General features: G+C 42.1%; 2 protein-coding genes across 5 annotated transcripts; one reads left to right on the top strand and one right to left on the bottom strand.

Moving 5' to 3' along the window:
- Positions 1 to 732: 732 nt before the first annotated feature.
- On the bottom strand, positions 733 to 10,982 carry ggt5a (gamma-glutamyltransferase 5a). Its single transcript, XM_035166619.2, has 12 exons — positions 10,757 to 10,982; positions 10,228 to 10,355; positions 10,042 to 10,137; positions 8,202 to 8,388; positions 7,950 to 8,110; positions 7,587 to 7,733; positions 6,535 to 6,662; positions 5,590 to 5,774; positions 5,400 to 5,491; positions 3,553 to 3,659; positions 3,262 to 3,372; positions 733 to 2,794 (listed from the first exon to the last, which is right to left on the bottom strand). Exons 1-12 carry the CDS (start codon positions 10,921 to 10,923, stop codon positions 2,648 to 2,650), a joined length of 1,656 nt encoding a protein of 551 aa, XP_035022510.1. The 5' UTR covers positions 10,924 to 10,982; the 3' UTR covers positions 733 to 2,647.
- A 2,039-nt stretch (positions 10,983 to 13,021) lies between these two features.
- asphd2 (aspartate beta-hydroxylase domain containing 2) lies at positions 13,022 to 18,959 on the top strand. 4 transcript variants are annotated; one of them, XM_035166623.2, is made up of 5 exons: positions 14,659 to 14,766; positions 14,890 to 14,964; positions 16,101 to 17,306; positions 17,828 to 17,941; positions 18,143 to 18,959. In XM_035166623.2, the coding sequence occupies exons 3-5, from the start codon at positions 16,442 to 16,444 to the stop codon at positions 18,271 to 18,273; spliced, it is 1,110 nt and encodes a 369-aa protein (XP_035022514.1). In that variant the 5' UTR covers positions 14,659 to 14,766; positions 14,890 to 14,964; positions 16,101 to 16,441; the 3' UTR covers positions 18,274 to 18,959. The 4 variants fall into 4 exon arrangements, with proteins under 4 accessions (XP_035022515.1, XP_035022512.1, XP_035022514.1 ...); XM_035166624.2 differs by lacking the exons at positions 14,659 to 14,766; positions 14,890 to 14,964 and adding an exon at positions 13,022 to 13,142; XM_035166621.2 differs by lacking the exon at positions 14,890 to 14,964 and having other exon boundaries at positions 14,646 to 14,766.
- Positions 18,960 to 20,567: the final 1,608 nt, after the last annotated feature.

Below are 20,567 nucleotides of genomic sequence, written 5' to 3'. Positions count from 1 at the left end.
AGGCAGGGTGGTTACCACATGAGGCCCTACCCATGATCCTCCCCTGGCAACCTTTTGTTCCTGCTGCCAGACATGGTAATGTGGCATTTGTAACAGGTGGCTCCTATAAGGTCAGAGCACAGTGTGACTGTCACACCCCTGAAGTCCAAATACCATGTGACAGGGCAACAGAGCCCGCCCCTAAAATCACCGGGATCTTCATCATCTGACCTTTTCCTTTCAGATTTGATTTGTCACCCAGGATTTTGATGAAATATAACAAAAAACAAAACTTGATTTAATATGTGAATTGAAACTGTGGCTCACGTGGAATTTATGCATCATATTTCTTCACAAACTTTCCAGGATACCGCTCTCCTGTTTGTGTGAGTCACTATTTGATGTGATTATCTTGCCCCAGCTGCAGCATGCTCCTGCACAAAATGAAAAATAATTTATGAAAAACAGCCCTGACAAGTCATGCAAACTGTTGGGAACACATAACAGCACAAAGGAATGGATTTACAGAGCAGATTTCAGCAGACGTGGCCTCAGGTTAAAAGGAACTGACCAGTGGAATTTGCCAACTTTGTGCATCCAAAAAAGCACTTTCTATTATTAGTCTTTGTCATAGGTTTTACTTAACTATAATTCTTTTTAATATTTTTATATATATTTAACTCTTCACATATTCAGTTTTCCTATTCCTGCGTATATGACTTTCAACACCTGTACTGTGAAAAACTTAATAAATCCATTTCAGGTACTTTTTATTAGTTGTGTTTAAGTCAGTAAATACAAGTCAAGAATTATACATATTATGAAATTCATGTGCTCCTGTATAATGTATTCAAGTAATATAAAAAAAAAAGAAAATGTTTTTTGTAAAAGCTTCTTTCAAAGGAGGATAATCACTGTTGTTGCAGGACTTTTTCATACTAAAAGGCAGCTTTTAGGATGTTTTCAGATGTTTTAACAATAAAAATGTATATAATACTAGGGCTGCTAAGCAGCACTGAGCGGGCCCGAGCACTTGCGAACTCGGGACCTGATGTGGTTGCCCAGTACGGCGGTCGGGGACCGGACGAAATGGCTGTGTGTTGCGTGCGTTATTACAATCCGGAAAGGATAAACACGGCAGTTCCTGTGTCCCTCACGTGGCGCTGGACCACGGCCACTAATCGCGCATTACGGGTTAGGGTTGGGGTTTCCACGCCATCAAGTGCAGACCACATGGTGAAAATATAATGTAAATCGATTAAAGTTGTAAAACGAGGCTTACTTCCTGTTGTCAGTAGGTGGCGCTATCACTATCACTACATACAGACTATTAGATCTGTTCAGGTTGGGGCTCTCATGAAGCGTGAGTAATTTGGGGCCGATTGGACAATGTACAGTAGATTAACAACAACTTCACTTCACGCTGATCAGTAGGTGGCGCTATCACTATCACTATCACTACATACTAACACATCTGTGCAGATCTCGACTCTGTTCATAGGTGAGTATTTTGGTGCCGATTGGACAATGCACAGTGGAGTCCAAAAAAACTTTGTTTCACAGTGAATCAGTAGGTGGCGCTATGACCCAGAGTTAATATTGACATTTTGGTAATGATTGGACAATGCACAGAGGAGTTATAATAAATCCCTCTTTTTTGGCGAATCATCAAACTTTGATGCCACGGTCAGAACGTGTGATGAAAACTCAAAAAAAGAGGTAGTTTCATTAAAATACACAATGTGTAAAATGGCCAAAATGGCCAATAAGGCCAATAAATCCAAAATGGCTTACTTCCTGTTGTTCCTGTCACACTGTGTGACGAAAACTCAAAGATCAATGTAGTTTTAATCTCCATGTTGTTGAGATGACCCTCACCGAATTTGAAGGTGATCTGATGAAAGCTTTAGGAGCAGTTGAAACACTCAACGTGTAAAATGGCCACTAAATTCAAAATAATGCTCCTTGAGAGTTTGTTGTGCATCTGTTCATGATACACATGTGTACCCAATTTCGTGAAGATCGGTGAAAGCGAAGTAAGGGGCTTTTGGGGGGCGGGGCTATTGGCCAGTTTGCCATGCCCATTTCAAATCACTCCAGAATACGTACATTTTTACCACTTTTGAATTTCTTGCAAAGTTTCATGAGTTTTTGAGCATGTCCTTCGGTGCTCGGGCCCTAATTATGTCTGAATAATCAGGGCTCTAGTACTGACAGTGAATACCACACGATACCAGATATGAACAAGTTATTAACTTAGTGAGACAGTGAAAAGTAGCATGTATCCCAGATATTAACAACATCAAGTCACTTGTATGATGTCAGCAATGGAATGAATGAACATTGATCAGTGTTTGAATTCATTTTGACAACAGAAATATGTCAGGAATGGCTCGAGAGATAAGAACATGTAAAAATAAGCTGAACACAAGAGTAATGAGAAGTCGGGTTCAATCAAAGAGAGAGTTCCATCATGTCACAGTAACAATCAGCGGCCACGTGTTTTTAATCGCTACATGTAACTGTAAGTGTTCAGCTGAAGACGCCTGTTGTTCAGCGCCTCATGCGATAATTTTCCAGCAGGACAAACACAATCTGTTCGTGGCAGCAGGAAGGTCTCCTCAACCTTCAGGCCATCCCACGCAACCGACGTCACTCACTCGCTGTCTCAGTATCCGGCTGCTTGGCCCAGTTTCCTGGCATCAGACACGGCACAGATACAGCCATTATCCTGCTCCACAGCGTTGACTACGTTGTAGAAGATGTTCGACATCTCTTGATTGTGTCCCAGAGCTTTAAGAGCCTTGATTACATTCTGTGGGGATAAGATAAGATAAGATAAGATAAGATAAGATCAGCGTAAATAAACTTGTTACAGCAGCAGATAGTCAGAATGAGATAGACAATATGAAAGCAATATATTAAAAAGAATTATAAAAAGAATATGTACATATTAAAAAAATATACATATACACCTTTTACTTCAGACACAAATATTGTTTTGTACTTAAGACAATTGCAGTGGCACGGTAGACAACAGGTTTATTGTATTGTATAAATTCAATAATACAATGAATATGAAATATTAATGCAAGTACACCCATATATATATACTGTATATATATATATATACATATATGAATTTCATAATAAGAGACATACAGTACATGTTGTATAATATATTGTAATATAATACAATATAATACATTATATACAGATAATGAGCAGGAGGACAGCAAGTAATTATGTGTCACTATCAGATAAATGCAGTGAATGTTGTACCTTGTCAAAGTTGGATTCAAACCTCAGTGCGTTTTTAGAGTCGATAAAAACAACAGGGGCAGCGATGGCCTCCTTCAGGCTCTTGCCAAACCAAAGGTGGTTCATGAGCGTCTGGAGGAGAGACAATAATACATTTTAATTATCCAAATGGAACAGTGATGATTAAACAATGGATTGTGGACGTGCTGAAGTTACTGGCGAGGACAGCTCTTGCTATGACAACAGTGACGGGCATTTGCCTGCAGCAATTTATCTTAATGGCACTCAGTGTGATTGCCCATGGACGTGTACCGAGGCGATCCCGGTCGTTATCATGCTCCCACCGGTCGCTCCAATCACCAGCGTCTTCGACTGAGACTTCAGCACAGCGGGAGACATGGAGGAGGGAGGCTGATCCCCTGTGAACGCAAAACAAAAAGGCTTTGACTGACAGGACAGACGGCTACATTTCATACTCATCAGTGTGAAGATAACAAGAGGGAAATTATGATAAAGGCTCCCATCAAAGGGTGAGGGGCTTTTCTTAAGCTCATCACTTTGTGACTTCACCTTTGTTCACCAGCTGACATCTGACAGTTGTGAATGTTTCACTCTCAGCTTCATACTTTTCATCAAACATGTCCGACAGATGACAAAAAGAGAAGACTACATTTCATATGAACTCTGTTTCTCCAATTTGGCAATATCAATGCATATTTGAGTGTTTTTTAATAATTCATGTTAATTTAACCTCAACAGTTTAACAAATGCTGAATATTTTAGGGTTCATGATATTAGGAACAAGCAGCTTGTGAGCACAGACCCCACAGATACCACTGTTGTTTGTGGCTTATTCTTTACTCCTCTGACCAATTAAAACCCCAAATAATACAAAATACAGAAATTACCATTAAGATAGTTATTACACAAAGTAAGAAATCTTACAGGTTGTACGAGCTATGAACAGTTATTACCTCCACCAAGGACTAAAGAACCGATTTAATTGAAACTTGGTGGAAGGGTTTGCTAGGGGCCAACAAAGAAGCAGATTTTATTATAGGGGCAGATCCAGGATTCTTTTTTTTTAACTTTCTTTAACATTGCGAGATGTTTTTCTACATTTTTGTGAATTACTCAATAAATAATGCAGATATCTTTATGAAAAAACAGCCCACTTTGGTGCAGCTTGATTGGATTTAAGGGGACAGGACTTGATGTATGTGCTCTCCTGAGTAACATTGTTTCTCAAATAGTCAGAGACAAAGAAATGTACATTGTGATGTTAATCATGTGTGGGGTTACTCAGAGCATTGGGAGGTCTTATACCTGATTAAATCTCCACAGACATCCCAGTAGATTGATTTAGGGTTAAGGAAGGCAATGCTGCCAAAAACTACTTTTAACAGTAATCAGATAGAGAACATGGAAATAATTTGATACCTGCAACAAGGAGGTTATGTTTTCATCTGCGTTTGTTTGTGTGTTTGTTAGTTAGCAGGTTTACACAGAAACTAATGGACAGATTAGTGCAAAACTTGGCGGAAGGATGTGGTATGTGTCTGGAGAGAACCCATTCAATTTTGCAGTGAATCCAGGATTACTTTATTTTTTCCTTTAACATTGAGTGTTTTCCCACATTTTCACTGATTCCTCAGAAGATAATTCATGGATCTTGATGAAAGAAATCAGGCATTTTAAGAGGACATATATTTATAGGTGTGTGTAATTTGGTGCAGATCCAAATAAAGATCTGTTTGTATTGAACTTAAATGTGGTTTCATGAAGGGGGCTGTTAAACATCGGTGCCCCAATTCATTAAATTTAAATAGTTTAAAGGCGTCCAGGGTCTCCAGGACCAGTAAATATGTCTAGAAGTTACATGATAGAAAGATCTTTACTTAATATCAACCCACAACATGTTGAATAATAGTGCACATTCTGAGATACAGTAAAACAGCCCCCCCTCCTCCTGCAGCACTTACTGTCTCAGACCATCTGATCAATTCATTACATTCTGCTCATTGGATAACTCATTAAAGACTCCTAGGAATGAGAGTTTTTTTTACAACTGTAACGTGCTCCATCCTCAGACATCCTGGTTAACAAAGAACAGAAAGTTACTCAATGAATATGAATGAATATGAAAATGATCTGGTTACCAGGAAAGAGATTGTCGACTCGGCCGCAGAAGTCAGACAGCTCGTTGTTGAGGATGACTCCGGTGCTCGGGGAGAAGACCTTGGAGCCAAAGCTGCGAAGAAAGTACATAAACTGAATCATCAAACTATGACAGTTGATATTAAATCTTCTCATTCCTCTACTTGTGTTGCCGTCTTTGCAGGTACTGACATGTGGTTGATGGTGCTGGTGACGGACACAGCAGATCCGTCCTCAGCCAGCACCGACACGTGCGTGGTGCCCACACTGTCCAGGTGCGGGGTGATGTTGTAGTACTGGGGATCGTGAGTCTTGTCGCTGCTGATCAAGTTGCGTATGTTGTCGGCAAAGCTGTCCTCGGTGAATTTCCTCGCCATCTGCGGAAAGTGCAGTGAACTTAAAAACACATGTGTCACAAATGTCAAGGATTGATGAATTAAAGGATGGATGAAGGGATGGATGGATGTAACTGACACCAATTTTTGTTGGTGTCAGTTTCTTTGGTCGCCATAACAACAAAGTCTGCGCTACAACCAAGCATTTTAGCTCAGTGTGCCCATGAGGTTATTGACATGTTAGATTACGTGTGAGCCTCACTTGAACACTGAATAGTTCTTGGACTGTGGATAGTAAAGGTATTTAGTCAAGTGATGCTCAAGTGAGTGTAATTTTGAGGCATAATAATACTTCGCTTGTATCTTTCCATTTAATGTAGCTGTATATATTTGCTCTGCTCTATTGCAGAGGAAGACATTGTACATCTAACTAGAGTAGAGCCTGCATTCATTTGAGAGCGTAAGTTGCTTTGCAGTTTAATTTCTCTCCTTTTCAGATGTCCTGTTCTGAGCAAACCCACTGTCAGTATATAAGGTACTTGAAATGAGCTCAAGCTGCAGCTAATCTGCAAAACAATTAGATTTACTCTTAATAATCTAATTACATCTCACTGATTAGACATTTCACAGCAGGACTTTTACATTAGAGCAATACTTAAATAAAAAAAATCGAAATACTTCTTCCACCTCTGGCTATAAGGTTTAACTAAGCTTAACTACTTCAGTGTAATGGTGATGTGTACAGCAATGACATGTGTAAATATGTGCTCCCATGTTCACTGGTGCATTTTGCGATTCTCACTTGTTCTGATGTGAGCTGTGGATGGATGTGTTTCTTCAGTCCATTGGCAAACTTGAAGGCTTCAACGTAGCGGTGATATGCCAGAGTCTTCAGTTCACCTGTCAGAGACGCTGAATTCAGGCCATATCCTGTAAATACAAACAATCTGTGTTTGTTTGGTTGGTTCAACTTGAGACAATCCCCCCTCCCAAGATTGGCATTGACACCATGAAACAGAGAAACTCATTTCAACTGCCATACATGTTGTTTATGTCATTATTTGATGTGTTTTGTTTCCCAATATTTGTGTGATTTACTTTTATGGACAGCGGTCTGTTTCTGCATTAACACTATATAGGAATTATGTTACAGTCTGTGTTGTGCGGGGACGTGTTAATCGTTGCAATGTTTTACTCTAAAGACACGCGCGGTTGGAGAAGTTTTATACTCAGCTTATAGTTTTCGACTGTTGGTTAGAGGACAGTGATGTGGAGAGAAGTTAACACAAATAATACCATCAGTAAAAGAAGAACTGCGGTGTGGTCTATATCCTGGAGGGAGTGAACTATCAAAATAATATCAAAGTATTAGCCTTTATGTTGGCCAATATGCGCCAATATAAAAAATAAACAATGCAAAAAGATGTGCATTTATGTTTATATTTACATACATTCATTGATTCAAATTCTATATCTTTAGTTGCATTTGTGTTTTCTTTTTGTTTGTTTTATTTATTTTATTATATATATATATGGTTAAACTGTAAAATATCAAGTCTCAATTACATTTGCCAAGGTTTTGATAAAAACATCTTCGGAATCATTGTTGAAATTATTATTACATATGTATCTGTTGATGTATCATATCAGAAATGTTTTACCACCTAATGCTGGTATCAGTCCCCAAAACTCCATCCTTATTCAAACCACCGCTTTCTCGTTATTTGAGTCAACAACTCGTACATAAAGGCATTAATTTGGCCGGATCTGTTCAAAGCACGAACATAGCTTCCACGCTGTGCGATGTGAAAGTGAAGATGAGCAGCAGCTCTGCAGTCTGTTTACAGCAGGGACCTTTGAGGATGTTCAGGATGAGGCTGAGGATGGTGCCGCCTGCAGGGGGTGGAGGTATGTACATCTGGTACTCTCCCAAAGGAACAGCCCACGCATCAGTCACTGTAGCTCTGTACGACGCCAAGTCCTGCACCGTGAGCGTTCCTCCTGAGCGAGAATATCACAAACAAATGGTTCTGCTGAGTGAAAACGCATCTGAGCTCAAAGTAATTGAGATTTTTAATGGATCCAGGCAGGTCACACTGCAGTCTGTGAAGGATCACTGCAGTGCTTCAACTGATTTGTTCATTTCTAATTAGATCACTGTGCCAGGCAGAGAGTGGACAGAGCGAGGAAAGAGAATATAATGAAACCTCACAATACCTGCCTCCTGTATGTCTCGGATTAAATCCTCTGCCACTCTCCCAGTGTAGAAGACGTCTGCCCCGTGATTTGCAATCATCTCAAAGGTGTCGGCCAGTTTCTCAAACCTCACTGTGTTGCCAGTCTTCAGCAAGTTCCCGTCCTTATCTGAAAATAACTTCCTAAAGGGCAAACACGGAGAAAGAACACATCACTCAATTACAGGGATGGTGAAATGTTTATAAGTGATGTTCCTGTGGGTGTGTTTCGTACCGCAGTGCCTGGGTCTGGTTCGTATCAACGTGTGAGATGTATCGACCCTGGATTTGAGGGATGGGAAACCCCTCCCTGGCCAGTTGGATGGTCGGCTGGAAGAGGGTGGCCCACGGCAGCTTCCCATAAAGCCTGTGTGCCTGTTCGTATCCTCGAATTTCCCCTGGGACCCCAATCCACTCGCTACCTGGAGGGATAGAGATCCAGAAGGGCAATTGGTTACACCGTCTAACCCATTCATGTGAATAAATAAGAATCGATAAATTGGTATGGACAGATGGATGGAGGTCAATGGTATAAATGTGATCTAACAACTATTATCTCTCTCTTTTGACCACGTTAATTTCTCACGACCCCCCACATTTACCTTTGGAGGGGACCTGACCATGAAGTTTGGAACCACTGGACAAAACCAAACTCCACATCGACCGATGACAGATGCATAAGCTTTTTGTACATTAATGTAATGCAATATTTATATATTTTTAAATTAAGAGGCCTTTCAATAACCTCTTATAAATAATCGTGGTGGAGGATCGTGATCATGGTGGCGGCTGATCATGGCCTATATGATTAAAACAAGGTTGCTTGTTATACAATATTTCTACTCACATATTCCACCATTACGGGCAATAACTCCTCCATTTCAATTGTCATTGCTGCTCCCTTCATCTCTCTGAGACACTTTCTTATGTATAAATACTTTAAACATTGACACAACTTTCCATTATGCTAAAAACTGTTTCTTCTAATCAATGTTGTAAATATTGTAATTTTGTTGATGTGTTCAGCTGCACACGTCATCTATTGCACTTCTGTCCGTCCTGGGAGAGGGATCCCTCACATGTGGCTCACTCTGAGGTTTCTATGTTTTTCTTTCCCTGTTAATAGTTTGTTTTGTAGTTTTTCCTTCCTTACAATGTTGGGGGTTAAGGACAGAGGATGTTACACATTAATAAGCCCTATGAGACTAATTCTGTTTCGTGAATGATTTGAAAAAAATTGTTTTCCTCTTCTCCAATTCAATTAGCCTCAGATCACAACAGACATTATCTCAAGGGACATCCCATAGTAACATCAAGACCGTACAAAACTAAAGAGAAAGTGTTAGTTTATGCTTGAAATTCGTATGTATGTTGTATGTTTTTCTTATATTTTGGCTTTTTCCTCCTACTATATAAATAAATTTGATCTTAGGAAATTATAACCTCTTTCAGCACTGAGGAAATAATGATGAAGGTGCTTTACAGTAAAGACAAATAATAAAAGTGAATGAAATCCAGAACATTACAACAAATACCATCAGTTAATAAAAAGCCTTTAAATAAAAGTGATTTTTAAGAAGAGATTTAAAAGAGGATATTGAATTACACCGCTGAGCACAGTGAAGGCCGGACCACCTTCAGTGAAAGGGAACATGTTATTACATTTTTGTTCTATTTGAATTGTGTTCCATTATAAACAAAGATTTCCCTTTCATATGTGTGTTTGTGTGCACGCACGTGCGTGCGTCTGTGCGTGTATGCCAAGGAGGAACAAATGCATATGCAGGTCCAGGAAAGGACATATAACATCTTCATGGCTGGACCCAACATAAATCTTTCCACTTGGTGTCTTCGTGTGATAAACACAGCAGCTCTCCTGATGTGAACCAAGCTGAAGAGTCTGACACAAGGAACAAATATGTTTATGTGGCCTCCTTCAGTGAGCATGCATGACCACAGTGACCCAGTGACTTAATATCTCACACAACAGCCTGAACTAGAAAAACAAGAACAGCCTCCCCGAAAGAGGAATCAGAAAGATAAACCTAATAGATGTCTTAATGTCAGAGTGTTACCTGACAGCAGCTGGAAGGTCTTGGGACATGACTTGAGCAGGTCAGGTTTAAACTTCTGTGGTACGGTCTCTCTGGCGTTGATGATTTTCACTTTACCTATAAGAGGACATATTAACTCCTCACCACAGCAGGACAATCATTGGCTCGGCTGTATTTCAGTGATGAATGCATATGTGTGTGTGTTACCAGAGCTGTCCATCACAGTGAATATGGACCCCCCTCCAAGGCCCATACTCTGGGGGTTGATGATGGAGGTGCACAGCAGCGCAGCAATGGCGCCATCTACCGCTGAGCCCCCACGTTGGAGGATGTCCCTAAAGGATTTCACACTTGATTACTAACATTATCACCTCATTTTACTTCTGCTGCACATACCTTTCACACCAGGTAAGGTATGTTAGTTCTTTACCGGCTGCTCTTGTGGAATGCACATTGCGTTTCCTTGTTATTAAGAGACTGAACTTTAGGTGTTAAAACCAGTAGGTGAGGCATTTTACAAATGCCGCTGTTTTGTTCTAATAATTATTGAGACCAAAGAAAGAATAATATAAAACAAAAATACATAAATTTCAATTTATCTAACCACGTTTTGAATTTGTAGGTGAGGTTGTTCTTGAAAAAGTGCAAAGTTTGGCTGTGTTTGTTGTGCGTAAAGCGTGCGTAAACCCACTGGGCAGAACAAATGATCCAAGTACACAGCAGAAGTGAAACTCACCGTCCAATCTCTGAACACGTCCGAGAGTCTGCGGCCACTGCAGCACGTGAGAAAGTCCCGGCTGGACACTTGCGTCTCACAAATACAGCAAGACACACAATTAAGACGAGCACGCAGAGAAGCAGCAGCGCGCACCAGGTGTACACCCTCGCCTTGGACCTCGCCATGGATGATAGTAGCAGACGTCTCTGCGGGGCTCATTAAAGTGCCATCTGACCTTCACAGGTTATCACTCCTGGAATAAGAAAACTCCTCTGAGTGACTGTGCGATTGTACCATCAGAAGGGGCGTGTGCATCGGACTGGTCTGGCTCCGCCCTGAGTCTGGAGTTCCAGAGGAGGAATTGGAGGAGACGAGAGCGCACATGTTGCGCAGAAGTGGTTGTCATATTTGAGTGTATATTACTGTACTTGTGAAGCGTCCACTCAACTCAGGTAACAGATGACGGGCATCAGGTGTAGTCACATACTTTACAGATCCCAGTAAGCCTCCACCTCTAGGCAGTGTTGTGCATGAACGAGTTCAAAAGAACGCGTTCATTGAACACGTTCATTTTTATGAGAACGATGAACTGAACGCAACTTAATGACAAATAATGAATTTGAACGGTGAACACGTTCATATTATCTGAGGTCTAGCTAAAACGTTACGGAATGTTTTCCTTCTCCTGAGGAGAGACGCTGTCTAAATCGAACGCTTGCACCATGTCGTTGCTCAGTGCCCGTCAAATTTCCGCGATGTAGCCTAACCTAAACCAACTAACTCGACTTCGCACTACGTTACCCATGATTCATCGCACACATATGTAGTCCAAACAAGCAACGTATTCCAAGACAACAGCTCTCGGTCTCATATAAAAATGGCAAGTGAAAGCAGAGACGCAGACTCAGCGACTACATCCGATGCACCTTATTATTATTTGCGGGATTTTTACACACTGTCTGATAAAGATTCCGACAGTAAAAATCTCACCTTTCTGTGCAAATTGTGTCCTGCGCTGAAAAAGCAAGTCCGGACGTCAGCCTCATCCGCATCTAATTTAAAACGGCATGTGGAGCTGAAGCATCCAGCTAGCCTAAAAAGTTATCTCCAAGTAATTGAAAGTCAAAAAAAGACCCCCTGCCAACAGCCCCAAATGACCCAAACCACATTGTCTGGAGCCTTCAAGGGTATGATTTCCCAGCAACAGGTAGACAAACTCGTGCAGGGTATGAATAAATAAACAGGCAAAATTAGCAATAATAAAAAAAATTTTAAAAAACATTTCTTTTAGGAATTGATACATATGAAGTACAGTTTAAGGCAAGGGGTAGTGATGGATAAAGTTTTCTTTAAAAAACAAGTTAAGTCTTTCATTCTCACTTTCCACCTTAAAACTATGAAATGAACTGAACTATGAACTAGTTCAGAATTTAAATGGTGAACTATGAACGTGAACTATTCATGTTTACTTGTATGAACTGAACTTTGAACTAGTTCATGAGAGGTATGAACTTGCACAACACTGCCTCTAGGGCACTGTTACAGTGTATCTCAAGCTTGGTGCCAGGTGAGTGCACACAACTAACAAATTATTCATGTTTTAGTTTAGTTTTTTGACTAACCTGGCTGGGGAAAACTGCTTCAAATCACTCACTAAAAATCAGCTTCCTAGCTTGTATTATTTTTTTTAAATACACAAAAGTCCTCAGGTACTCAGGGAACGAATTATTAAAATGATTACATGTCTTATTTATATGATTTCATTTCTCCCCTGCCTTAGATATCAGTGAACCAAGCAGCTGGATGGGGGGAAGACAAAAAATATATATAGAATCTGTGTTCAATTCCTGGATTATGAATACACATTTATTTTTTAATTGTTATTTTATTATTATTATTGTTAATATTGTTGTTGTTGTTGTTGTTGTTGTTGTTGTTGTTGTTGTTGTTGTTGTTGTTGTTGTTAATATTATTATTATTATTGTTTTATTATTACATCAAACCGATGTGTGTCAGTTTATTCTACACACAGACCAGTCAGGGAAACTCAAAGTGATCATATGTGCCATGGTCATCATTTCATCTTTAGTCTTTACTGTCCTGTTGAGAGAAGCAGGTCTGGCAGCCATGGGGGGTATGTTCCCCAGCATGTGGTCTATGTAGTTGGACTTTTCTGGGTTTAAATGTGTTGACCATGTTTTCCTATTGTGTAATAAACTATCATCATCAAACTGCTGCTCTGTGACGCTGCGGGCTAAACCCAAGAGAGCCGCACTGCATCATGGGAAATGCTGTCTGCAGTCGCAACAAACAGTCGATGGGTGAGCCAGGAGACACACGGAAGAGGGAGGCTTTCATCTGAGTCAAGTCAACCAAAGAGAACCAGAGCTGTACCGGATATAAGGTAATATTTCCTTCAAAAGAAAAGAATGCATATACAACAGTTGGCTCTCTGGAAACTGTAGGCTTTTGGTTGTGCTGCACTTTCATTGTCAGATTATCAGCCAGTCGTTTTATTAACTAATCATTTTGTTGACCTTATAAATAGAAAATGGTGAAAATGCTCAGTGCCTAAGTTGACATATTCAGATTTAGTTTTAAGAATTAGTGGTATGTAATGGCAGAAATAATATTCAGAACTATATAGTATTTTAATTTCTGTATAGTACTTTAGACTAGCCTATTGCAAAATCCTGAAGACACAAATTTAGCAAATTTCTGTTGACATTATAGCTACTTGTACTATATTTATGGCCATGACCTGCTTAAAACTTTAATTTAGGCATTCCAGCGTCAAGGCTTTACCATAGACTGTATATAAAGATGGACGACATGACAACTCCCCAAAAGTGTAGCCAAAGTGTCTCGATCACCACCTGGTGGCTGGCTGCAGTATAGGTCAGAAGTCATAAAGTACACAACAAATACATTTTGAAAGATGGTTTCTGTCATTTTAGGTTGTTCTTATCACAATGATGTACTGTATGTCCAAGTGCAAATTTTTGGTGAGTTTAGTTTTAATTAGTTATTTGATGCTATGAAAACGAGGTGAAACATCATGATTGACACCTGACACTGACTCGCGTTTGGTTGAGCTTATGCATCAAGGGGACCTCTCTACGGCAACTCCATCCCCTGATTGCTACTGAGCAGACTATGCCTCCAAATGCACAAGATGGCAGCGTTCATAACCAGGATATCTTTGGCTTCCTTTCTGGATAGTGCGAGGAAGTAGAGATACATCGATGCATCATCCATCCTTATAAACAGTCAATGGGCTTTACCAGGTTGAGTAGGTGAATCCCTATTAATGTAAATTGTTGAGCAGCCACAAACAAACAAATTTGTGTCATAAACATTGTCCCAGTGACACAGTCACTCAAATCAGTTGGGATATTGGAAAATGCACTTAAAATTATTGGTAATCCTGGAAAAGTTAGCGTGAGCAGGGGACACTAGGCATCTAAGGTCTCGCTGACAACTGGTAGATATTGATGACTATGGGGAGGTAAAGAGGATTTCAACAAATACGCTAAAAAGCATTTCAGAAAGAATTACCAACCGTACATTTAATGGGGCACTCTTTCACACAGATCAATTGAGTTGTAGTAAAGAGTACTTTGCCTCTCGTGGTTTGATGCTTTTTAACAGACTGCCTTTTGCAACTTTAACTTTCACTCTCATTGACATGACTTTTCAACTTGTTGAATAAATCATTTTTAGGCTCTTGATATCTATTGTGTCAAACAGATTCCGTCTTGCAACTTGAACTTGTTGCACTGTGGTCTTGTGGGAGGTGCATTGAGTTCTGTCATTTCCTTTGCTTTTTGCTGAATGATTTCAACCATTGCCTGACCATGACGTTTATTTTGAAAATGTGCGACAGGAAGTGCTGTTGTATGATCCTCCGGTCTCTTGACGTTGGGTGTCTTCCTCTGGTGGCGCTTGACTATTTACAACAATATAATGTGAAGCCTATCTGACGCTGCCGTGCACCACAGACAGGCAGACCGGGAGTCCACCCGTCGGTAGGACAGCTTTTGTATTGTTCTTCCTCCAGAATACGATGCGTGTCGGTTCATTCGGGACTTCTTTTGTGCGTTTTCCCTATTATGTTGGCAAGTGATCTCCGTCTGCTCTGTACACTGCAGTGGTGCGCAGCTTCGCCTGGAGAAACACCTGTGCGCCTCTCCTCTCCACCGGCCACAGCAATGAATGTTGAGTAGGTATGGATCATGCAAACCTGTGCACCAAACCTTCCACGAGGGAAACGTGGAAAGCTGCTTGTTTATCGTGCGTTATTAGGCGTTATAGCTCATCCATATTTGTGGCCAGCACTTTGTGTGGCACCATGGCCCCTGGATGCAGCAGCTCCAGTGGCCAGATTACATGGAGGCAGTGTTGGAGGAGTAAAGCCAATAAGTGTGTGTTTGTTTGTGTGTGTGTGTGTGTGTGTGTGTGTGCGTGTGTGTGCGTGCGTGTGCGTGTGCGTGTGTGTGTTGGCTTCATGGTTGGGTGTGATGGTTCTGAAATGCAGCGGGAGTGTGGGGGCGTCTTGACGCTGTCAGGCAGGATGGGGGAGGATCTATTGGAGCAGGATTGCCCGACCATTTTTGGTGAGGGCGCACCGTGGAGCTCCGATCACAGCTGACGCATTGCACTTCCTCGCGTTTTGGCTGCTGGGCCATTACCATTATATAATCACACCCATTTAATCCAGTCTGTATTTTGTTACTGAGGCAGATTACACAGACTACCACCCCCCACCCACCCTATGCATCCATTTATGCAGCTCCTGCTGAGAAACCTATGAATGCCAATTAAATAAAATGTGGGTGGGTATCAACACTGTTTATGTTTACTCAATGCACTGTTTAGTGCGCGTGCACGTGTGTGAGGGTGGGGAGTGCGCCAAAATATATACAAGAGGAAGAGATGTGTTTTAAATGCAGCACTGTGGCCGTGACTCATGGCTTTACACAGTGCAGCACAGGGGTGTGTGTGGAGAGTTGAAATTCAAATAGTCTCCAAAGTGTGTGTGTGTGTGTGTGTGTGTGTGTGTGTGTGTGTGTGTGTGTGTGTGTGTGTGTGTGTGTGTGTGTGTGTGACTTCCAGCAGGTGTGTTTTTACATGAGCTGCACACAGGATGCTGTCAAACCCTGAGCAGCAGCAACGTTTCTTTTCACAGACACAAAGCAAGTGTCAAGATGTTCCTGCATATGACTTCACACGCATTAACATCAAGCATTAGTTTTCCGGCATTAAGATCAGTCTCAGCACTCTTCTGATTTAACTCTTCTCAGTTACAAGCGTCCTCTTCCCCTCTCATCCCCTTCTTTCTCTCCTTCTGTTTGTTTTCCAGAGAACAGATCACCCTAAGGCGCGGTGTCTGTCTGCATTTGTCTGAGAGAACAGGAGAGGGAGCAGCACGAATACCGCACAGCCAGACACCATGCGAGGAGAACGCTTCCCTCACTGCAGAGTGCTGAAATGTTAGCACTGAAGAGCGAGTGTGTCAGATCAAATCAGCAGACTGTTTACATTCGGGGGGGTGATACGAGCTGCCTGACACCAGACCCACTAACGCCCTGTGTGCAGTTTAAGGCCCCTTTCAGTTGCGATCAAGAAAAGACGTGTTAACTCTTCCATCAGCACTTTTTGTTACCCCTCACGTCAGATTCAGCAATCCAGAAACAAGCCGAGATGGAGTGGTCGCTGGAGAGTGTGAGGGAGATGGTGGCTGGAGGGATGCAGTCTGTGAGGGAGTGTGAGATCTGTGCTTTGGCCATAGCCATGTGCGTGCTGCTGCTGTTCATGTGGTATTGTTACAGGGTGGGCCGGGAGCACGGCTCGAGCCCCCTGCGTGGGAGGTATCTGGCCGGGCCTGGCCGGATTGGAGGCGTTGTGGGGGGCTTCATGAGCTCAGACTGTCGTGGCAGGGGCAAAGGGAAACATGGATCATTGCTGGAAGAGCAGAACGGCTTCGCTTTCTGCCAGTCGTCCGAGTGTTTCCGCTGCACCAGTGCCGGGGAAAGCCTGAACCAGAGGCTCTACCACAGCCTGCAGGATTACGCCAAGCGCTACACCTGGTCAGGTATGGGCAGGGTGCACAAAGGAGTCCGCGATCAAGGCCGCTACCTTAACAGCAGACCAACCATCCAGCGGCCAGAGGTCTTCTTTCTGCCCGACCTGCCGTCAGCGCCTTTCTTCTCCAGGGAGATACAGAGGCATGACGTGGAGCTGCTGGAGCAGAGCTTCCCCGCCCTTCTGGCTGAGTTTGAGAGCATCTACCACCAGCCTCCGGCCCGCAGCGGCTCCTCTCTCCCGCCGGGGTGGAAGGTCAACAGCACTCCCCGCGGGCAGTGGTGGACCTACTACCTAGTCAACCAAGGCACCCCTCTGGTTCTTAATGTGAGGAGATGTCCACGGGCGTGGAGGGTGCTGGGACAGCTGCGCACCTTCATCGCCAACAACGTGTTCGGCAACGCCTGCTTCTCTGTGCTGACGCCCGGAGCTCTGATCACTGAGCATTATGGTCCAACAAATGTCAGGCTGCGCTGCCACCTGGGTAAGAGAGTGAAGTGTTTACCGATTCAGCCATGTGATGTGTGAGGCATTGAATGCAACACAACAGCAGATGATTTCAATAATGAGAAGAGGTGCAGTGAGTCAGCTGCTGTAGAGTTTAAACTGACGGAAGCACATGGGTGAAATTTTCATTTGAAGCTAAATGAAAATATTGTTTTCATTGCACCTTTGGATATATTGGCCTTTCTACTCTGTAGTTTGTTGTGGTGTAGAAAGTATATTTTGCAGGATGCTTTAATACAGAACAGTATAATGATACAGGCTTTGAAGGTTCAGTGTGTAGAATTTAGTGTCGATGAGAAACACTAGTGTAAACATCAATAGGATTATTTTATATTCAATCTCTGCCAATAGATCCTTTTCACCTAAATCATACACACTGAACCTTTAATAACAGAACATTTAGTGAGGGATGTGTCACATGTGAGATTGGTTAGCAACACAAAATGCCTTGTATTCAGTTTGACCCATGGATGGACTGTTTAATTTTTTCTTTGGCAGGTCTCAGAGTTCCCCCTTCCTGTGAGCTGGTGGTCGGTGGAGAGCCACAGTGCTGGTCCGAGGGCAGCTGTCTGCTTTTTGACGACTCCTTCCTCCACAGGGCCTTTCACGAGGGTAAGAAGGGATTACAATGTAAAATCTTTTACTGCACTGTGCCCCCTTCTTTTTACTTATTTCATGAAGGAGGATTGACCTAAAAAGGCTATAATCCAATATCGCTTAAGAAAATTTATTTTTTTATGGGTTCCAGTTCAAAACAGTGACAAAATAAGGTTCTTGATTCTTCTTCTGTTGTGTTTCCCTGTGTGTTTGCAGGCGGTGCAGAGGACGGCCCCAGGGTGGTCTTCATGGTGGACCTGTGGCACCCCAACGTGGCCGCTGCTGAGAGACAAGCCTTGGACTACATTTTTACTCCGGGCCGCTTAGAGGACAGGGAAGGGAAATAGGTGTGAGGGAGAAACCATGTCCAAGCGAGAGACGGATGGCCTTTAGAGAGGTGTCTGTAGGATTGGGGAGCAACTCTTCTTTTTTTTCTCTCTCTGCCTCCAGACCAGCTCTCACTTTCACTGTGTACATATACAGTATCTGTCGTAGCTCTTCTTAGCAGATGACAAAACATTGGGCCTCCTTTATCAATCATGCTCATGTTTTTGCCTGTATACTGAAAGACAGCCACACGTGAAAGTACTTCAAACCTTAGCAGGTGCACGATTGTTTACGCAAACATTTTACTTGAGTGTATTAAAACCATAGCAGAGACATGTTAGGTTATTTCTTTCATTGGTGTTTGTTAGTTAGCAGGATTACGCAAAAACTACAGAACCGATTTCCATGAAATTTTGTGGAGGGGTGGGAAATGACCTAAAGAAGAACCCATTGCATTTTGGAGCAGAACCAGATGATGCTCCGCAGTTTCTACGGACTTTATCCGCCTGGCCTCCTCGTATAAAGTCCATAGAATCTGATGTTCGAGCACAGCAGGGGATCTCCCATTGGAGAGGGGGGTCGATGACGCTTCTAACAAACGACGTGCACAAATTTTAAAAACAAATTTGACACAGACGTAGAAGACACCGACAAAGATGTCAAAAAAGTTTGTGGTGATAAGAGCTGACGAATGTACCGTAAACATGATCACGTGATCTCTGCAGCGCCGTTAATACGTCACTTCCTGCCTCGGCTTGCTGCACCCGGCTGCTCCACCTCTCGTAAATAATGCGGAGGATTTGATGCTGTTGTGAACGTTGAGGACCTCCCACTGTGTTGTGCATGTGTGAAAGGCTGACCACGGGTAAACTCCATAGCCAGTTCTCCAGATTTTACCCTGAGGTAAAACAGTTAAGGAGGTCCATAGGCCAACCTACTCTATTCGCTTTACATGAACTGCAGTCATTGGTCAAGCCTTTATGTGCACCGACCTCCTCCCAGGCATCAGGACACACATATCACAACAGCACATGACTTAACTACACTAAACATCTAACACATGCTATGGATTCTTTTACTCTGACTTATCTAGATACACCTACATACATTTCTGCAAGGGCTAAGATATTTGATCATTCAACTTTTTACATGACTCAACATATCCAGTCCCACTCCAGCTTATCATTTTGTGTCTGACAAAGACACAACTGTCAGTGGGTTCGAATATTTTCATTTCAGAACAAACGCACAACAAACGTTTGACTTTTGCCTGCTTGCAGAATGTATATTTTAGTGATTGTAGCTTCCATAATGTATTTGTGTAAAAGTAACACTGAAGTTGAGGAAGCACTCGTAGACCACTGCTTCGTTCACTGACAGACTGATACAGGATGATTCAATATATCAATGAGGGGTGTTTGTTTCAGTCAACTTTGGATCTTGGTTTGCTACAGGGTGCACAGTTTGGGATTTTAAAAACATTCTGACCAAACTGGCAACTGCAGATCTATGGGAGAGTCGCTCCTGTGTTAATCATTATTAAGGCAAACAGATTTTATCCACATGTGGTTTGATAAGTGAGGTCCAATGCCAGTCGCGACATGAATGTTTACAGACGTCTCTGTCTCGACGACTCCTGCTGGTGTGGTAGTTAATTGTGCTCCTCTCTGGAAAAGTCCGCCCTGCTTTCTCAAGACATGGTTAGAGAAGCACATTTTTAGGTCCAACTGTGTGAGTCGGCCTGTGCTGTGTCACTGGAAATGAAGTGTTTTTGGTAAATTTACTAAACTCTTGTAATTTGCTTGTATTTGATATCAGGTTTGTATTTCTGTAAATAGGGTTGAGTTAAAAAGAAAAAGACAACAACAGTCTGAGATGTTTTAAAATGATTGTCTTCAATGCTATAACTATTGTGTTGTCTTGATTTTGCAGCTGAAGTGATGGCATTTTCATTCTCCGTTCTCAAAGAGCCAACCATGAGATCATTTTGATAGATTGAATTTGTAGATTCTGTAAAATGTTTATGAAGTATTATCTCCGTTGTTCTGTGACGTTTTTTTATTTGAGGACTTTTAGGTCATTTTTGCAGCGCCACACGTTGCCCATTGTTAAAGCCACAACCCTGGATTCTTCGACAGCACTTCATGGGTGTTCGTGCACAGTGTGGAAAGGTAGTGAAAATTCATCTTTAGCAGCTTTACAAGTCCACTGCAATTCAAGATACTCATGGACTCAATTCCAATGTTTACAGAAGTATGATCATTTTCAAGTTGTTTACAACATCGGACGACACCGACACTCACATTGAGCTGTC

Source organism: Hippoglossus stenolepis, chromosome 9 (genome assembly GCF_022539355.2).
Source record: "Hippoglossus stenolepis isolate QCI-W04-F060 chromosome 9, HSTE1.2, whole genome shotgun sequence".
In the NCBI taxonomy this organism is placed as follows: Eukaryota; Metazoa; Chordata; class Actinopteri; order Pleuronectiformes; family Pleuronectidae; genus Hippoglossus; species Hippoglossus stenolepis.
This window is presented reverse-complemented; position numbering and strand designations above follow the sequence as displayed.

Coding starts and splice junctions, on each gene's coding strand:
- ggt5a (XM_035166619.2), bottom strand. CDS start 10,923: ATGGCGAGGTCCAAGGCGAGGGTGTACACCTGGTGCGCGCTGCTGCTT. Junction 10,356..10,756: donor ACGTGTTCAGAGATTGGACG/GTGAGTTTCACT, acceptor GAAATCCTTTAG/GGACATCCTCCAACGTGGGG. Junction 8,111..8,201: donor AACCAGACCCAGGCACTGCG/GTACGAAACACA, acceptor TTTGCCCTTTAG/GAAGTTATTTTCAGATAAGG.
- asphd2 (XM_035166624.2), top strand. CDS start 16,442: ATGGAGTGGTCGCTGGAGAGTGTGAGGGAGATGGTGGCTGGAGGGATG. Junction 17,307..17,827: donor CAGGCTGCGCTGCCACCTGG/GTAAGAGAGTGA, acceptor TTTCTTTGGCAG/GTCTCAGAGTTCCCCCTTCC. Junction 17,942..18,142: donor CCACAGGGCCTTTCACGAGG/GTAAGAAGGGAT, acceptor GTGTGTTTGCAG/GCGGTGCAGAGGACGGCCCC.